Consider the following 16,752-nt stretch of genomic DNA (forward strand, 5'->3'; position numbering starts at 1 on the left):
AAAAATCATGGAATAGGATCTTTTATTTAAGTAATATAATAATCAACCATCTAAGAAATTTTACTCAGGGTAAATTTGAAATAATCCTCCCCAGTGTGGTGCCCTTCTGATGTTTCCCTTTAACTCCTGTATTGGCTTGGTAGGCTAAGGCTTAATAGAAGCTGAAATCTAGTACAACTGAAAGGCATTAGACTGAAGAAGAGAGATTTATAACTTTACCCACTTACTGCAAACATTTTCATCAGGAGATTCTGCTGTTCTTGGACTGCCTGGCCTTTCACACTTTCATCATATTCATATCCATTCTGAGATAAATAGTCTACATAGTTGTGGAACAAAACTGAGCGCCAGAATTGCTCCTACCACATGCAGAGAAAGGAAAGAAAAACATAGTTCATGCAACTGTTTTATCATGGCTGCAACATACATAATATAAAATTTAGTACTGAACCAGGAGAAGTTTATAAATTACTCCGAAATTGTGATAATTAAATAAAGGACTAGAAATAGGCGAACAAAATAGATCACATTAATTGGAATTGGAATTAATTTGAAAATATAAAGGTAACTTTACAAAATCAAAATTAAATAGAGCAAAACATCCTTTCAGCCATGCAAACATTTAGATACATAGCATCTTAACTTGAGAGTTTATTCATCTTCACCCCCTCTTGCTTTCAAGATTTCAGCAGATGGTATCCATACGCTTCCAAGTGTAACTTGGCAAATTTAAGGATTAGGAACTTGTTAGCTTGTTTATTGGGGAGGCGGGAACAGCTGAGAAATTAATACATAATGTACACTATACATTATGTATAAATATTGCCACAGAATGCATACCATCATCCTAAAGCTGAGACATACATATGCAAGTAGGGCCACTGTTTCTAGATGTAGTTTGGGTTTGCAAGTAAACTGTATAAATGATCCTAATTATAAATTCTGATTACCCACCTCCATTTGACCCTTATCTGTTGCAGTTTGACAAAAAGGAAGCTTAAATGGCAGCACTGTTATCGCAGGACGGGGAAGCGTAGCTGGAAAACGAGCTCCTTTACAAAGAATGCATCTATTCAAGAAAAATACAGAATCAAAAGATATAATACAACCCCCTTCTCCTTCCCAGGGTCACCATAGCACGAACAAGTTGTTTACACATTCAGCAGTATACATGGAAAGAAGACAAATTTTGCATTTTTTTCAATTTTTTTTTTAGTATCAGGCTAAAAATTAACAAATTTCAGGGGGAAAAAACTGGAGTATTTTCTAAGCCTTGAATTGGCAAATACTTTATTTAGCATCTAAATAAGAGTTCTCTAAAAATAGCAGGATTATTCTTTTGTCACTTTAATTCATTTAATGTAAGATGCCATGTTTTATAATTATTTAGCAGAGCTTTTAGTAAAGTCAGACAAGAAAAGATTGCTCACACAGAAAGTATAATGTCACAGTCATCTTAAGTATGGACTGGCCTAATAATATGCTGCCATTTTTAGGCAAATCAATGAGTAACTTAAATCAGCTTCTTTGCAAGGCTGAGCCAAGAAAAAACTACTTTATCAAGATGCCAAATTCACTGGAGAAGTGCATCAAATGAGACTAGAAGGTTGTGAGCATAAATGTGGTTAGAGAGGGTTTCAAATTCCATCTCTTATATCCACAACTCTACTACTGCCTTTCTACTAATTATATTTCATTGTCTATTATGTTACAATAGGGATTAAAGGAATGAAGCCTAATAAATATTATAAATGCATCATTCTTATTCAATGAACTAATTAAAAATATTAGCTGGAAAGTGTTTTCACAATCTAAATGTCTAACCCAATCAGCCGCTCTTTTAAAACCAAGCCTTCAATGAAGGTAACATTTTCACAGACATTCTTTTTAAATTGTGTTTAAATGATGTGTTTTCTATCATCGTTTATCTTGGATGAGCGAGAGGAAAAAAAACAAACCCACAATGACTTTCATTCATACTCATCTTCCCAGGCTGACACTTTCTGAGGCTTTAATGAATTTCCAAGAAAAGAGTTACTTGAAAGGGGAATTGGAAGAACACAATATTTTTGTGCATATGGCAGGTGAACTGCTAGTTCCACAGGCCTCTCTCTAGTAAAAAAATAATAATCCTGGGAGGCTCTAGTTTAAATAAGGTGGCAGAAAGCTGACAAGAGAGGATGATTGAGAAAATGATCTTTCAACAGATGTTTGAATATTTCTGCGCTGAACACTGTTCTAAAGAATAGGGAGAATTTTAAATTATTTTTGTACCTGAGCTGCTGAGGGTTTTCATGAATGCCAACAATCCAGTAATGGTCTGACTTCCCTTTACAGTGCTCTCTTGTATTACAGACTGGGGTCCAAATATTTCCATGCCTTCTGTTCAGCATTCGTACAATACCCTCAGAATCCACAAAACAGGGAGTACCTAGTTATTCATTAGAAAAGCACAGTTTTGTTTCGACAATCAGTTTTCTTTGAAGCAGCTGTATAGATTCATGAATGAACATGATGTTAAACGCTACATTTCTCATCATCATCACGTATATTAAAAAGTACAACACATTTTGAAGAAAATCAACAGATTTGTAGCAAACTTTGGCAATAACTCCCTCTTCTGGTAATCCAGAGTAAAAATACATAGACATGCAATGTAGTCCACCCATTTCTTTTTCCCTTTCATCCTCGAAACCAATAGCACTGTTTTAACATCGATAACGGATGCATAATTTTTAATCGACTAAGCATGTGATGTGTTCCATTCCTGATGTCTGGAAGGTGTTTGATATGAAACAGGGTTGAGGACTGCAAATGTACAAAGGATTTGGTCACATTCACCGTCCCTCAATATTTTTTCATTACTGGAATAACAGGGACGCGGTGGCTCAGTGGGTTAGGACACTGAGCTTGTCGATCAGAAGGTCGGCAGTTTGGCGGGTCAAATCCCGAGTGCCGCGTAACAGAGTGAGCACCTGTTACTCATCCCAGCTTCTGCCAACCTAGCAGTTCGAAAGCACATAAAAATGCAAGTAGAAAAATAGGGACCACTACGGTGGGAAGGTAACAGCGCTCCGTGCGCCTTTGGCGTCTAGTCATGCCGGCCACATGACCACGGAGACGTCCTGGGACAAGCGCTGGCTCTTCGGCTTTGAAACGGAGATGAGCACCGGCCCCTAGAGTCGGAAACGACTAGCACGCATGTGCGGGGGAAACTTTACCTTACCTTTAATGGAATAATAAATTAGGATTTAACTATTATCTTACCTTCTGCTGAAAATCCTATCCATGCTAAATAGGATTTCCTGGAAAGAGGAAGCGATTCACCATGTAAAATCTGCCTTTTCTTTTTCCCAAGTTCCAGAAGCTGAATTCCAAGACACTGATCCCCTTCAAATCCAGTGCCTACAATTAAAGGTGGGAGTGGGAAAGGTGCAGTGTTAATTCTGACCAAAGTAAGTCACACTAAAGAGTTGTGGGGAAGGGTAAAGAAAAGCAAGGAATTTAGCTGTACAGATGCAAATTCTTCTTTATCCTACGAATGATTGTGATGGAATTCTATTCACTGAGTAATTTTAAACATTATCAACATGACTATAATTTGGAACTTAATTTAGGAACATAAAATTGTATTTATGAAGTGAGGTCTAAAATATTTGTCCAAATAAAATCCTAATAATAATTATAGTAATTATCATTATTCTACATTTACAGCAATCACTGTGAGTTGTAGAATAATGTTTGCGGTCTTTTGTATCCTTAACTTCTACCTTTACTAATATTGCATCTTTTTAAAAAAATAAAGACAAAAGAATAGAAAGTCAGAGTGAATCATGGTTCAATGACAGAGCAGACACTTAACATGTAGAAGGTTACATGCTCAATATCTCCACCCAGAAGGAAAGCAGCAACACACCATAAAGTGTCCTGGTTTTAAATTACCGGTACTGCTATTGGCAGATTTGACAGTAATGAATGATTTTACCTAATTAAAAAAGCTTCCTAGCCCAAGATTTCCTAAATGCAAGCACTAGAACTAGGTGGCAAATTCTAGTTTTGGATAAAGGTAACAGAAAATGACAGATGCAGTTCTTAGATACTTCAAGACTGCTTAGTCATTTGACTAAAATTAAAATTTCAATTCTACTTGGAAATGGGACGGCTTAATAAATTCAAAGCTATAATGGCATGGTCTTTAAAAAAATTAAAGAGGGAATTATGTAGAATGACCAAATGTTTGATTCAAATTTGCCCTAGACTCAGAAGGTAGAAGGGCTCAATTCAACATCAAACTTTTTCTAAGGTCAATTTTTTTGGAGATTCCTGGTCCTGGAAAACTCTGTGCGGCCACACCCCTTCCCCAATCATACAAGAACGCCTGAAAGAGATTTGAATAATCAACATTTTAAATTTAAACAACTGAAGAACAAATGAAAGAATACAGAAAGCACCTTTGTGAAAGACCACCAGCAGCTGCTCTCCATGTCCTGCCATCGACACCACAGGTCCAGGAAAACTGAAAATCTCTTTCTGAACGCCACCAATGGTGAAGACACGAAGCAGAAGAGAACTAGTGGCACACGCAGCCCAGCCCTGGCCCAAACAAATAGCTTCAATGTCTTCATCCTGCAGCATATCAACAGTCCATTCCTTGTTAGGATCCCAGGAGTTGAAATGAATGCAATGAAGCTTGCTAAAAATGAGAGAAACGAATATAAGTAAAACACGAACATAGGGAGGTCCAGATACACGCCTCTAGCCTTGCACTTTTGAGCATTGTAAACTAAAATGCTTGTTGATTACGCTTTCGAATTAATATTTAGTCGTTCCAATTTGGAGCTCTGCAGTAATCGGTTTCGCTTTTTCCTCATTCTCCATGATTTTTTAAAGGAAAATCTGAAGTGATCAGAACACAGCAGCAGCAGCAGCTCTGAAGTGCCCCGATCCCATCCTCATTACGCTCACTCCCTTGTGAGTTGATGGAATACAAAGGTGAGTTTTATTGGCTACAGTTCACAATCTTTTTACCTTGCTAGTTCCTCTGTGCCGTCACAGGCCAATAAAATAGCTTCACTGGAAAGGTCTGCCATTGTATGATTCAAATTATTTGGCAAATGCATTGCATGATGTATTGCAGTATCATGGAATTCAACATCAATAGCATTGTCTTGCTCATCATTATAGCAGCGAACAATGCCCACAGAGTTCCAGACCTATAAGGGAGATGTTAAGGCTTGTTAAGAAGATAGAAATATTTCTGCAAGTTTGACTTCAGATCTGTCACATCTATATACAGTATATATGTATGCATAAGCCATATGATTAAGACACAGCCCATTCATATAGTCTGGGTATGCTTAATCAGCAGGGGAAGTTTGAGATGGAGGGAATGAGGGATGACAGCACCATCAGTGGAGGACTATATACAAGATGGATAAATTATAAGTTGCAACACAAATTTGCTATTGAAGTAGACAGTCTGCTGAAGAATCGGAATAGGTCAGCAGCAAAATGCAGGATCAACATCTGATAAGTAAGCCAAATTCCTAACTTCTGGAACAGATTTCCATTCTAAAAGAAGAAGCAATGGATTCTAACCCTACCTTTATCTAAATATACTTAAATACATTTCTCTTTCCCTCCTATTTGTAAAGACACCTACCTTTATTTTTTGCAGCTCACTTTAAATAAATATTCAAAGCTTTAAAAAGAAAAGACTGCGCAAAAAGCGCAGTCAGTAATCTTAAGGGGACCAGCGGATGACACTTACCTTGTTTTTTTAGGAGCAAGAGCTACTTATGAAATGAAGTTGCTTTTGAATGAGAATTGCAGACCTTTATCAACTTAGGCTTAGGCTGATAAAGCTAGAGTTTGAAGGTGATCCCAGCACTGTATTGCGTATGTTAAAAGCCATTCAGTTTTGCATTAAGTGAAGCTGCTTATACAGGCTATTTAGAAGCTTCATTATTATTACTACTGTTACTATTACTACTGTTATTTAAATTTATATACTCCCTTACTCCTATAAGTTCTGGCCTACTCCTAGAAATTACTTAAAATATTAATAATCTTATTGTCTAAAAGATCAGCTAATGAAGCAATTTAAACCTGAAATTAACCATGAAGCGGTGAGTGAGATGTGTTGGGGTAGAACCAGATTGGAATGGCTTTTGCCGAGGAGTTGGCAATGGCCCACTGTAGACTGGCCTCTGGTCGGACGGCAGCGGCTGAACTGGAACAAAATTGTCCAAATCATCCTCTTCATCTTCTTTATCGAGGGCAGAATTAGCTTTCAGCAATCCAGTATCTATGAAAGGCAGAGAGATCGCATCAAGACATTTTATAGCATCTTCACAATGCTGGCAGCCAAACTGGCAGCATTACCAAATGTTTATAGATTTACAGTTGCCCCAGCATTCAGCCCCTCCCTCTGCTCCGAACTGTTGTGATTCAGGGTCAGCCTGTGGGTTCGGCAGTTGGGTCGGACGATTCAGAGGAGGAGGAGGGGGGTGTTGGAGAGCTTGCTGAGGATAGCCTTGAGGCTCCACAGAGCCCTCAGCCAGGCCCCTCCCATCTGGTTACGACGCAGACCCAGCTGTGTGAGCCTGACAGCGTGGATGAAGATGACCCACAGCTGGCCCTGTTCAAGGATGCCCGACGCAGGAGGCAGTCAAGCAGGAGTAAACAGAGGAAGGCAATGGGGCACCTCGGAAGGAGGCAGAGAGAAGCCACGCCTTGAACTGTTTAAAAGGGGAATGTGTGGGAGGGCTGGTTTGCTGAAGGCAACCGTTTGAATAGCTCCTGTTTCATGGTTCGTGTTTTGTTTTGCTCTGTTTGCTTTTGTGTCCATAAATTTGGCAGGCTCTTGCCTTCTTGTAAAGGGGTTGTCCCTGCCTTTTCTGCAGGGCCAGTAGTAGGCTGGTACAGAACAGTAGTAGGCTGGTACAGAACAGTAGTAGGCTGGTACAGAACACGAACCTCCCACTTTGGGAAATCCTCACCTAGGGAGTTCTCATCATCTTCTATTATTGCGCCTCGGTTTCTGGGACGTCCCGACATCATCTTAAAGTCATCTTCATCTTCATCATCATTTGTTGCTGCCTTAGAGCCCCAATCATCCTCACTGAAATCCCTATTCAGAAAGTCCTCTTTGGCATCCTCATCAAAAAGGTCATCATAGCTTTTGCTAGAAGCATTAGGTGCCTAAAGTCAGGATTTAACAGTATACCAAATTAGCAAACATTTTTTTTAAAAGGAAAGATCTGCCTTCCAGTCAATAAATGTCAGATTCATATATTTAGGTTCATAATCACAAAAATAATAAAAAAACAAGGAAACTTCCAATTTATATTACCTTATGTATTGATTTCTTCATTTCTGTATCACAGACATTCTCAAGTAGTCCAAGATTGCCTTCTGTATCTGTATAAGCAAGCTGGCTACCTTTGGGATGCCATGCCAGACCACAGACCGTGTAACCTTTCTCATGTTTCACCCTATAAAAGGCAAGAATAATAATAAAAGATGCATCTGAAATCATTCAGACAAGAAGACCTTTGCTTAGCTGCTGCTAAGGCCTAATGGTCTTAAACCAGCGGTCTCCAACCTTTCTGGCTATTCCCGGGGGGGGGGGAATAGAGGGGAACCAAGCCGCACAAGTGGCAGGCCAGTGCACATACGCATGCAGACGCAGCTCGACTTGAACATGTGTGTGCACGCACATTAGCCTACTGCTCACACAGGTCAAGCTGCAAGCGTGTGCGCCTGCCTGCTGCTCACATGGCCCAATTCCAAACAGGCCATGGCCCAGTAATGGGGGACCCTTGTCTTAAACTATGTGCTAAACCAAAACCAAACAATTAACTTTATGCTACTTGATAAAGAAGTGTGAATGAAGAAAGTCTCAAAATTTGCCAGTTTTGATTTTATGGTATATAGATTGTCCAAACCTTTTATGTCATATATTAGTGGCTCCCATAAATTTTCTTTGTCTTTGCAAAAGCCCATCTTTGTAAGAGATACAGAAACCGGATGATACCTTTCCAGGCATTCTTGTGTTTCCACATTCCAAATGACTATATAGCCACCGATACTTCCAGCTGCCAAATATTGTCCACAAGGAGACCAGGCCACAATATTTAGGGGCTAACATGGAAAAAACAAAACAAGTCCTTGATATTATAAATTTTTGGCTAAGATTGTGTTTGATATACTCATCCTTTGAGCAGAGAGTGAAAGGTGTTTTAGTGGGGTTTTTTGTTGTTGATTTGTTAGTATCATGTTACAGTACTGTTTTGGAGGAGGACAGAGAAATTAAGAGAAGGGATTGAGAAAGTCAACAAATTTATATCTGGGAAGAAAACCTGTGGCAATGGCAGAACTGTGCTGGTACACACAGCCCAGAAATTCATGATGGGAGTGGGTCATAATGGGTTTGGCTGTGGGTTTGGGTTGACTAACAGAAATTACTCACAGGAGTGTCCAGAAGCAAGAAGCAACCAGCTATGGCAGCCTGGAGTCTTATCCAGAAGAAATTATTTTGGGGATGTTGGACATTAGAGGAGTCTGAAGGCTGAGGAACAGCTGCTGGATTCAAACTGGAAGCCACAGTCCATCCTACAGCCTGGACAGCCCATCGTGGGACTATTAATGGTGGTGAGATAGGAGCCTCAGCAGACTGAGCAGTGGAGACCAGCCTGGAAGTCTACCACTTAACCGCAGTAAAACGTGGGCTGAATTGTCTGGTTTCAGCCAGGCCAGAAGGTAAGTTCTATTTGGATCCATGGGATCCAATTATCCAGGGAGATAATTGAGTTTTGTTTTGTTTTGTTTTTTTACTATCATCATCCATATGAAAAGTACAAAATTAGAAAGGAATTGGATGCCACTCTAGGGGGCCGAGTAGGCAAGCTGGGACTTCCTTTTTTTCCCTTAGCCAGAAGCCTAGTAAAGGTCAACCAAAATAGAATAATAAAAGAGAACAGATTTTTTGCATTGCTTTTTGGTAAGAATAGGTGTGTTGAAGTAGTTTGCCAGCTAACGTTAAGAGGAAAGCACACTTGTGTAACAGGCCGCACAACTATTGCTTTTGAAAGATTTTACACAGCTCATAAAACAAAGGAACCTTAACCTCTGATTACTACTATTGATCATAGGTCTCTGCTTTTACTCGGACATAACATACATAAGCCAAATATCAAACAGACTTCCCATTTAGCACCAAACTCTTTCATAAACAGACTAACAATCAATTGGCTCAAGAAAATATGATTTTCTCTTCCCTGACACCAAGCAAACATTACTTAGAACAAGAGCAGATTAAAAAGCAGCTTTCTAAAAGGATACCAACCTGTGTGATAAAATTATCTGATAGATCCAGTTCATGATCCCATGTTTCTCTTCTATATACTTTGATTATTTTTTCTACTGGAATGGCTAGCAGCTATTTAGGGAGAAAAAAATGTTAGTAAGATGGACCTGATTTTTAAATGCTTTTTTAATAAGTCCTATCCTGGTTTTGTTTACAAAAAAACTCAAGAGGGGACAAGGACTTGGTCTGCACACATCTGGGTAAGCTATAATGGGACTGGTTGCACACATCTGGGTAAGCTATAATGGGACTGGTTTTTAGTTTAGTGTGATTTGTGAACATAAAAATTGGCCATGATGGTTTGTTCAACACGGCCAATAAATCTTATAAATAAATAAATGGTTAAATGTCTTGGTTTCAAATCAAGGAACCGCGGAAGACATTTGAACCACACAGAATAGTTGGAAGGGACCTCGGAGGTCTTCTGGTCCAACCCACTGCTCAAGCAGGAGACCCTACTTCATTTTAGACAAATGGTTGTCCAGTCTCTTTTTGAAACCCTTCAGTGATGGAGCACCCACAACTTCTGAAGGCAAGTTATTCTATTAGTTAATTGCTCTCTTCATTGGGAAATTTCTCCTTAGTTCTAGGTTGTGTCTCTCCTTGATTAGTTTCCAACTACTGTTTCTTGTCTTGCCTATTGGTGCTTTGGAAAATAGTTTGACCACCTCGTATTTGCAGGAGCCCCTCAAATATTGGAACAGTGCTATCATATCCCTCCTAGTCCTTCTTTTCATTAGGCTAGCCCAGGGGTAGGTAACCTCGGCTCTTTTATGACTCATGGACTTCAACTCCCAGAATTCCTGAGCCAGCTTGGCTGGCTCAGGAATTCTGGGAGTTGAAGTCCATGAGTCATAAAAGAGCCGAGGTTGCCTAGCCCTGGGCTAGACATACTCAATTCCTGAAACCTTTCTTTGTATGTTTTGGCCTCCGCCCCCCTAATCATTTTTGTTGCTCTTCTCTGCACTTTTTCAAGAGTCATACAGATTGTATCCTATCCCAGAAAAACTTTTCATAAACTATTGAACCAAATCTCAAGAGATAGTAAATGTCAAGCAATCACAGATGTTACGCTGAGTTAGAATAGGGCAGGATTTTAAAATCCCTTTGTGAGTCCTCAAGAGCAATAAAATTCCAATAAATATCCTATTTTAATCAAACACCTACATGGTAACATGCCAAGCATCAGCAGCTTAATTTGTCAAGTCTACTTTAATGGGAATCCTCTAGCCCATTCCGGGTCAACCAATAATGACAAAATTAGCCTACATGAGAAATGGGATTTTCACCAAAATTATTAAGACTTCACTCTCACTCAATCCTCACGATCCAGGGCAAGCATGATATGCAGACTCCTTTGTTCCTGGCTCCTCTGCATGCTCACTTCTTTTCCAGAACTGACTGCTAAAACGCTTTTCTGAATATAACCTAAATACAACGGGCTTTGCAGAGACATGCTGCTATTAGCTTTAAAGTATCATTCATGAGGTATTCTTTACTACAGGGGTGTGCAACCTATACTCTGCAGCCCAATGCCAGGCCAGGGCCTACTGGCCACTAGGTGTGTGTGTGTGTGCACTCACCCCCTCTCACAGTATAGCCCACAGACCCGTTTGTGCATGCATGTGGAGTTAGCGGCAGCTAGCGCATGCACAAACGGGCCACTAGCTTGCACATGTGCATGACACTAGCAGGCAGAGGCTAGCGCATGCATGTGCAAACGGGGCTACTAGCTGTGCGGGTGCCCGCAGTCCTTTTCGTACACGCACGTGCGCACAAATTTCACAGCTGCTCCGTTTCCCTCCGGTCACCAACATGAAAAGGTTGGTGACCTCTGCTTTACTAGATAACTCTCATCTCCTCTGATATATTTTTTGTTCTTTCCACTTGCTTTGTCCAGGTGAATATGGCTTGTTCTCCTCCCGTTCTTTATGACTTTTCTGATGCTTTCCAAAAATGAATCGAATTTTCCTTCCAACTCCTGCCTCCACTGCTGCTAGTTTTTCTCACTTCTCTTTTCTCACCACAACGCTTCTTGCAAGTGAACAAAATTCTCAGAAAATGGGCAAAAGGAATGATGAGTTGCCCAAGAAAGCCTGGGAACTTTCAGGATCCTGTAACTTCTTGGCATAAAGAAAGGGAAAGGCATCTTTCCTCCCCATAGTTTCTCCCATTATTTTCCTCTGATTCTTCCAAAGCAGCAAAGAGGAAATGGGGCAATAGGAAACCTGGACTTCCACTGTGTCTTTTCACTTTTTTACTATTTTGTGGGAGCTTCCACAAGCAAGGAAATCAAGAAGGAAGCTTTGGTGTTGCCATCTACCCACTTATGTAAGTCAGCATGCGTCTGCACCCATGTACTCACCCTCAGAGGCATCCATATAAAAGAGCAGTGACATCCAAATTATGACATGTGTCATCAGCACTGCTTCTTGCAGACCCTCGTAACGGATGCCTATGTGCACACATGCATACGCATGTACGCACACACTACAACAAAAAGTAGATAAGATAACTTATATTACCTTTCCGATTTTGGGTTGCCAGGACAGTCTACATAGGGAGGTTGCATTTATCACATCATTACATTTTTGCAGCAGCGGCCAGCTTATCTCACAATTCTGGAAGTAAAATAAAATAATGGTAGTTAACTAGCTTTATATAAACCTTTCTGGAATATAAAGTATTTTACAAGTTGCAAGAAGTGGGTGTTGGGTCATTGCTGGAACATTAAAGATCCAGGTTTAGGGTCATCCAGACACAAAACACCCTAGATAGTTGTAACAAGTTTATCAAACTAATTCATACGACAGCCCTATTTTTTCAGTCAATTGCTTTAAAAGGGGTTCCTCTTCCAATGTAAATAAAAATTAATTACTGCTTCTCACGTTATGACTTTCTTACTATATCCTGGGATTTCTTGAATTATTAAGAGTTCCTCACTGAGAAGGCAAGTAACAACATGCATCATCCATAAAATAAGCTGGACTATCACAACCAATTTTCAACACAAAATGTCCCTAAATGTAGTATTTATAACTGACTACTGTATATGTTAAGGTTTGTGTTCTAGGTCTTACTGAATACAAAAAGGATTATTCCAAATTGCTAAAAGAATTATAGTTTGCAAATTGCTGCATATTAGTTCCATACGGACACGCCAAATTTGCATTAGGATTTAAATCAAGATTTAAAACGGGAATCAGAAAATATTTACCTGTTCTGAAATTTTCCACACTCTGACAGATCCATCACAGCTAGCCGATGCCTGTAAAATGAACATTTCAAAAGATAATAGCACCTGGCATTACTTACTGCCTAGTATTTACATTTAAAATGTCAGAGTTCAGTATCATGACACTTTATGAAACCACATCTTTGCTGACATACTTTTCCTGAAACACCCCACTCTAGAGGAAAATAAATGCTTTTTTAAGCAGAAAGGCAGGACATTTTAATACATAAATTATTTAAAACCTGGGTACTTTCCACCTATCATGTAGTCCAACAAATATACCTTTTTCACCTATTTAAGCTATCTATGTAAAAAAAAATGCAGATGATACCACTCTAATGGCAGAAAGTGAAGAAGAACTAAAGAGCCTCTTGTTGCGGGTGAAGGAGGAGAGTGCAAAAGTTGGGTTGAACCTTAACATTAAGAAAACCAAGATCATGGCATCCGGCCCTCTCAATTCCTAGCAAATAGATGGGGAAGAAATGGAGGTAGTGACAGATTTTATTTTCCTGGGCTCCAACATCACTGCAGATGGGGACTGTAGCTAAGAAATTAAAAGACGCTTGCTCCTGGGGAGGAAAGCCATGGCAAATCTAGACAGCACACTAAAAAGCAGAGACATCACCCTGCCAACAAAAGTGCGTATAGTCAAGGCTATGGTCTTCCCAGTTGCAATGTATGGCAGTGAAAGTTGGACCATAAGAAAAGCTGAGCACCAAAGAATTGAGGCCTTTGAACTATGGTGCTGGAGAAGACTCCTGCGAGTCCCTTGGACTGCAAGGCGATCAAACCGGTCAGTCCTAGAGGAGATCAACCCTGACTGCTCTTTAGAAGGCCAGATCCTGAAGCTGAAACTCAAATACTTTGGCCACCTAATGAGAAGGAAGGATTCACTGGAGAAGAGCCTAATTCTGGGAAAGGTTGAGGGCAATAGAAGAAGGGGACGAAAGAGAATGAGGTGGCTGGATGGAGTCACTGAAGCAGTAGGCATGAGCTTAAATGGACTCCAGAAAATGGTAGAGGACAGGAAGGCTTGGAGGAACGTTGTCCATGGGGTCGCGATGGGTCAGACACGACTTCGCAGCTAACAACAACAACAATGTAAACAAAAGGAGTCCATGCAGATTTTACTCTGCTAGTTGTTGCCGACTATAGGGACGATGCTCACCTCCATTTCAAGGCCATTGAGTCATTGTCTGAAGACATTTCTGTGGTCATGTGGCCAGCAGGACATCACGTAGTGCTGTTACCTTCCCACTGGAGTGGTACCTATTTACCTACTCACATTTGCATGCTTTTGAATTGCTAGGTTGGTAGGAGCTGGGGCAAGGAGAGGAACACATGCCATCATGGGGAGTTCAGTCTCAAACCAAGTTGCCGTTTTTCCAGCCAACAAGCCCAGCGTCTTAACTGCTGAGCCACTGCACTGCTATCTATGTATTTGTGATGAAATATTTTGAGAAAGTGAATCCCCAAGAGGTGGGGGTGCATTCCAGAGACGCAAATGGCAACTCAGTCCTAAAACAGCCCCATCTAATAGTACATTGAGTATACTGTAGATGGAAATAGTAGTCCTCAGTCTGGCAAGGTTTTGTCTATAGGTGTGAAAATAATAAAGAACTCAGCTTGGAAGAATCATCAACTTGTCGTTTTTGGTTTCATGCCTGACAGTATTTTTCACTTACACAGGATACACTGGTACAATAATTTCCCTAAGTATGAACCACAAACAACCCCTTCAATTCTATATTCATCTTTCCTAAGCAAAAGATAATTGTTAAATCACTTTAACAGTATAATCTAATAGAAATTTTTTCATGCATATAGGTTCATACATCATCCATAAATTTGACTTTGATCACATTATTTTGATTTGTCATCATTTCATCTTTTTTGGACATGTCCTTAACAAAGACCAAGAAATAAATAATTTCCCTTCATGAGATTAACTCATAAAGCATAAGTTAATAAATTAGTATATGCAAATTTCTGCAACAGAATCTCCAAATGAAATGCTGTGTTGGGGAAATACGACAATATAAAGCATATGTTATTAAAAGAGCAATGGGAAAAAAAAATCTATAGGACATACCAGAAAGGTACCAGCTGGATCCAATGATACACTCAAAACAGGTGCATCATGTCCTCGAAATGTCTTTTGTTGGCTGCTGTCAGTTACATCCACTATTTTCACCAGAAAATCACTAGAGATAATTATAATTAAAAAAGAGTATTTTTAAACTGAAAAACAGTCACTGTACCACCATTCTAAATAGTATTTTTACTACCTTTTTAGAGTCATTCTTGGGCACATCTGTGGACACACACGTATGTACGTGTACCACCACTCTAAACAGTATTTTTACTACCCTTTTAGAGTCATTCTTTAGCAAAGAAAACTGCAGAAGTAAAAATCTCTACAAGTAATAGATTAATTCACATTATTTATTCTAAACTTTGTGTGTGTGCGTGTGTGCCTTTGAATCATTTTTTTGACTTCTGGCAACTGGCTGGACTAGATCCTGCAGTTTTCTTGACAAGGTTTTTGAGATGTGGTTTGCCATTGCCTGTTTCCCAGGGCTGAGAGAAAGTGATGGGCTTAAGGTCACCAAGGTGGCTTCATGCCTAAAGTGAAACCAAAATTCAGACTCCCGGTTTCTAGACTGATGTCTTAACCATTACATCAAACTGGTTCTAATTTTAAAATTAAACCATGCTAATTATTGATTAAAATAAACAATTATTCAAAGAAAACTCTACCACAAATACACATTAACAGATCAATTAAAAATTAGAACTAACCCTAAAACATTTCCATAAATAAAACCATAAAATCTTTTTATAACAGCAAGAACTAAAGAATGGCTGTAGAATGCAGTTAAAATGTGGCAGTTTAAAACCAACTTTCTGAAACTTATTAATCTTCCATAGCAAATACTATTGTTCCGCTTATGTGAAACACTGAACATCAAAATTCCCTTTTTTGTATTCAGATAACTATAAGTCACAGTTAAGAGTGTGGAAATTATTTTGTCATAAGGAAAACAGCTTTCCATATCCCAAAAAATGGATGACTTTCGTAGACTGCTGCTACGTATATAAAACACTAAAAATCTGAGGCAACCTCTCTATCCCTAGAGCTTCCAGATATTGTTTGGCTGCAAATTCCATTATTTTGGTCTGCCACTGGCTTCTTGAATTATGAAGTGGAAAACATAAATCACCCATTTGGAGGACAGCGGATAGGGGAAGGATGAATTAAATTCCGTCTCAGAAGATCAGCAAGCAGTACATACAAAGTTATTGCACAGAATGCTTACGTCTTAGTTAAAAGAATAATTCTTTCACAGCAAATTCAGGTAGGAAAAATAATCCATAGCTGAAAAAGTTTGCCTATTTTTCTTTTCAACTCCCAAATATATTTACCTAGATCCAACAGCTACTTTGCTTCCATCAGCACTGAAAACAACATGGTTTGCATTTGTGGTAAAACGCGTCAAGATACCATCTGGAAGACCTTCTGGGAATGAATGGATTTGGACAGTGTTGTTTGATACTGCAGTAATCAATCTTCCATTCTACAAATAAAGCAGTATTAGGATTATAGACTACCATCCTTCGTTGTCTTGAACAGAATAATCTTTCATGCAATTTGACAGATACAAAAGGAAAGATCTGAAAAAAACTCCAGTAATTTCTCTCCAACTGCTTTTTCAAATATTAAAGACATTGATTACACCAAGCAACTGTAGGTGAACTTACTGTATATGTTTTGAGATTAAAAAAAAGGAATCCAGCCTCATTTCTATCTCAGGTTTAACCTATTATTTTCAATATACAACTCCAAAGCTGAAAACTATACAGGACAATATTTGAGGTGAAGAATCGCTAGATGTTATTAAAGCTGATATATTTACTTAAGATTATGCTTTAAAACAAGAGTCAGCCACCACTTCGCATTGCAGTTATGTAAGATTTCACCCAATGTCAAATGCTCTTCACAACATCAAAAAGTGTCAGAGGCCAGGTATCTTACATAATTTGCCTATTTTAGCATATTTCAGCAATTTTGATTAATTTCTTGTTATAAATTTTGGGAATCAATTTCTCATATCAGGGTATCAGATACTATATGGCCAGATTCCAT

At 39.2% G+C, this 16,752-nt stretch overlaps 1 protein-coding gene across 1 annotated transcript in view; it reads right to left on the minus strand.

The window, feature by feature from the left end:
- Nucleotides 1–16,752, minus strand: part of WDHD1 (WD repeat and HMG-box DNA binding protein 1) — a 30,384-nt gene that overhangs the window by 10,660 nt on the left and 2,972 nt on the right. The window contains exons 3-17 of the mRNA XM_081315397.1: nucleotides 16,032–16,183; nucleotides 14,698–14,809; nucleotides 12,588–12,638; nucleotides 11,896–11,991; nucleotides 9,350–9,442; nucleotides 8,039–8,145; nucleotides 7,355–7,496; nucleotides 7,002–7,203; nucleotides 6,120–6,307; nucleotides 5,029–5,213; nucleotides 4,452–4,693; nucleotides 3,268–3,405; nucleotides 2,275–2,431; nucleotides 955–1,069; nucleotides 228–359 (exon numbers count right to left, since the gene is read on the minus strand). Of these exons, the coding sequence (XP_081171523.1) occupies nucleotides 228–359; nucleotides 955–1,069; nucleotides 2,275–2,431; nucleotides 3,268–3,405; nucleotides 4,452–4,693; nucleotides 5,029–5,213; nucleotides 6,120–6,307; nucleotides 7,002–7,203; nucleotides 7,355–7,496; nucleotides 8,039–8,145; nucleotides 9,350–9,442; nucleotides 11,896–11,991; nucleotides 12,588–12,638; nucleotides 14,698–14,809; nucleotides 16,032–16,183 (2,112 nt within the window). The remainder of the gene's footprint in view (nucleotides 1–227; nucleotides 360–954; nucleotides 1,070–2,274; nucleotides 2,432–3,267; nucleotides 3,406–4,451; nucleotides 4,694–5,028; nucleotides 5,214–6,119; nucleotides 6,308–7,001; nucleotides 7,204–7,354; nucleotides 7,497–8,038; nucleotides 8,146–9,349; nucleotides 9,443–11,895; nucleotides 11,992–12,587; nucleotides 12,639–14,697; nucleotides 14,810–16,031; nucleotides 16,184–16,752) is intronic.

Source organism: Vipera berus (genome assembly GCF_964194415.1).
Source record: "Vipera berus genome assembly, chromosome: 1".
NCBI lineage: Eukaryota > Metazoa > Chordata > Lepidosauria > Squamata > Viperidae > Vipera > Vipera berus.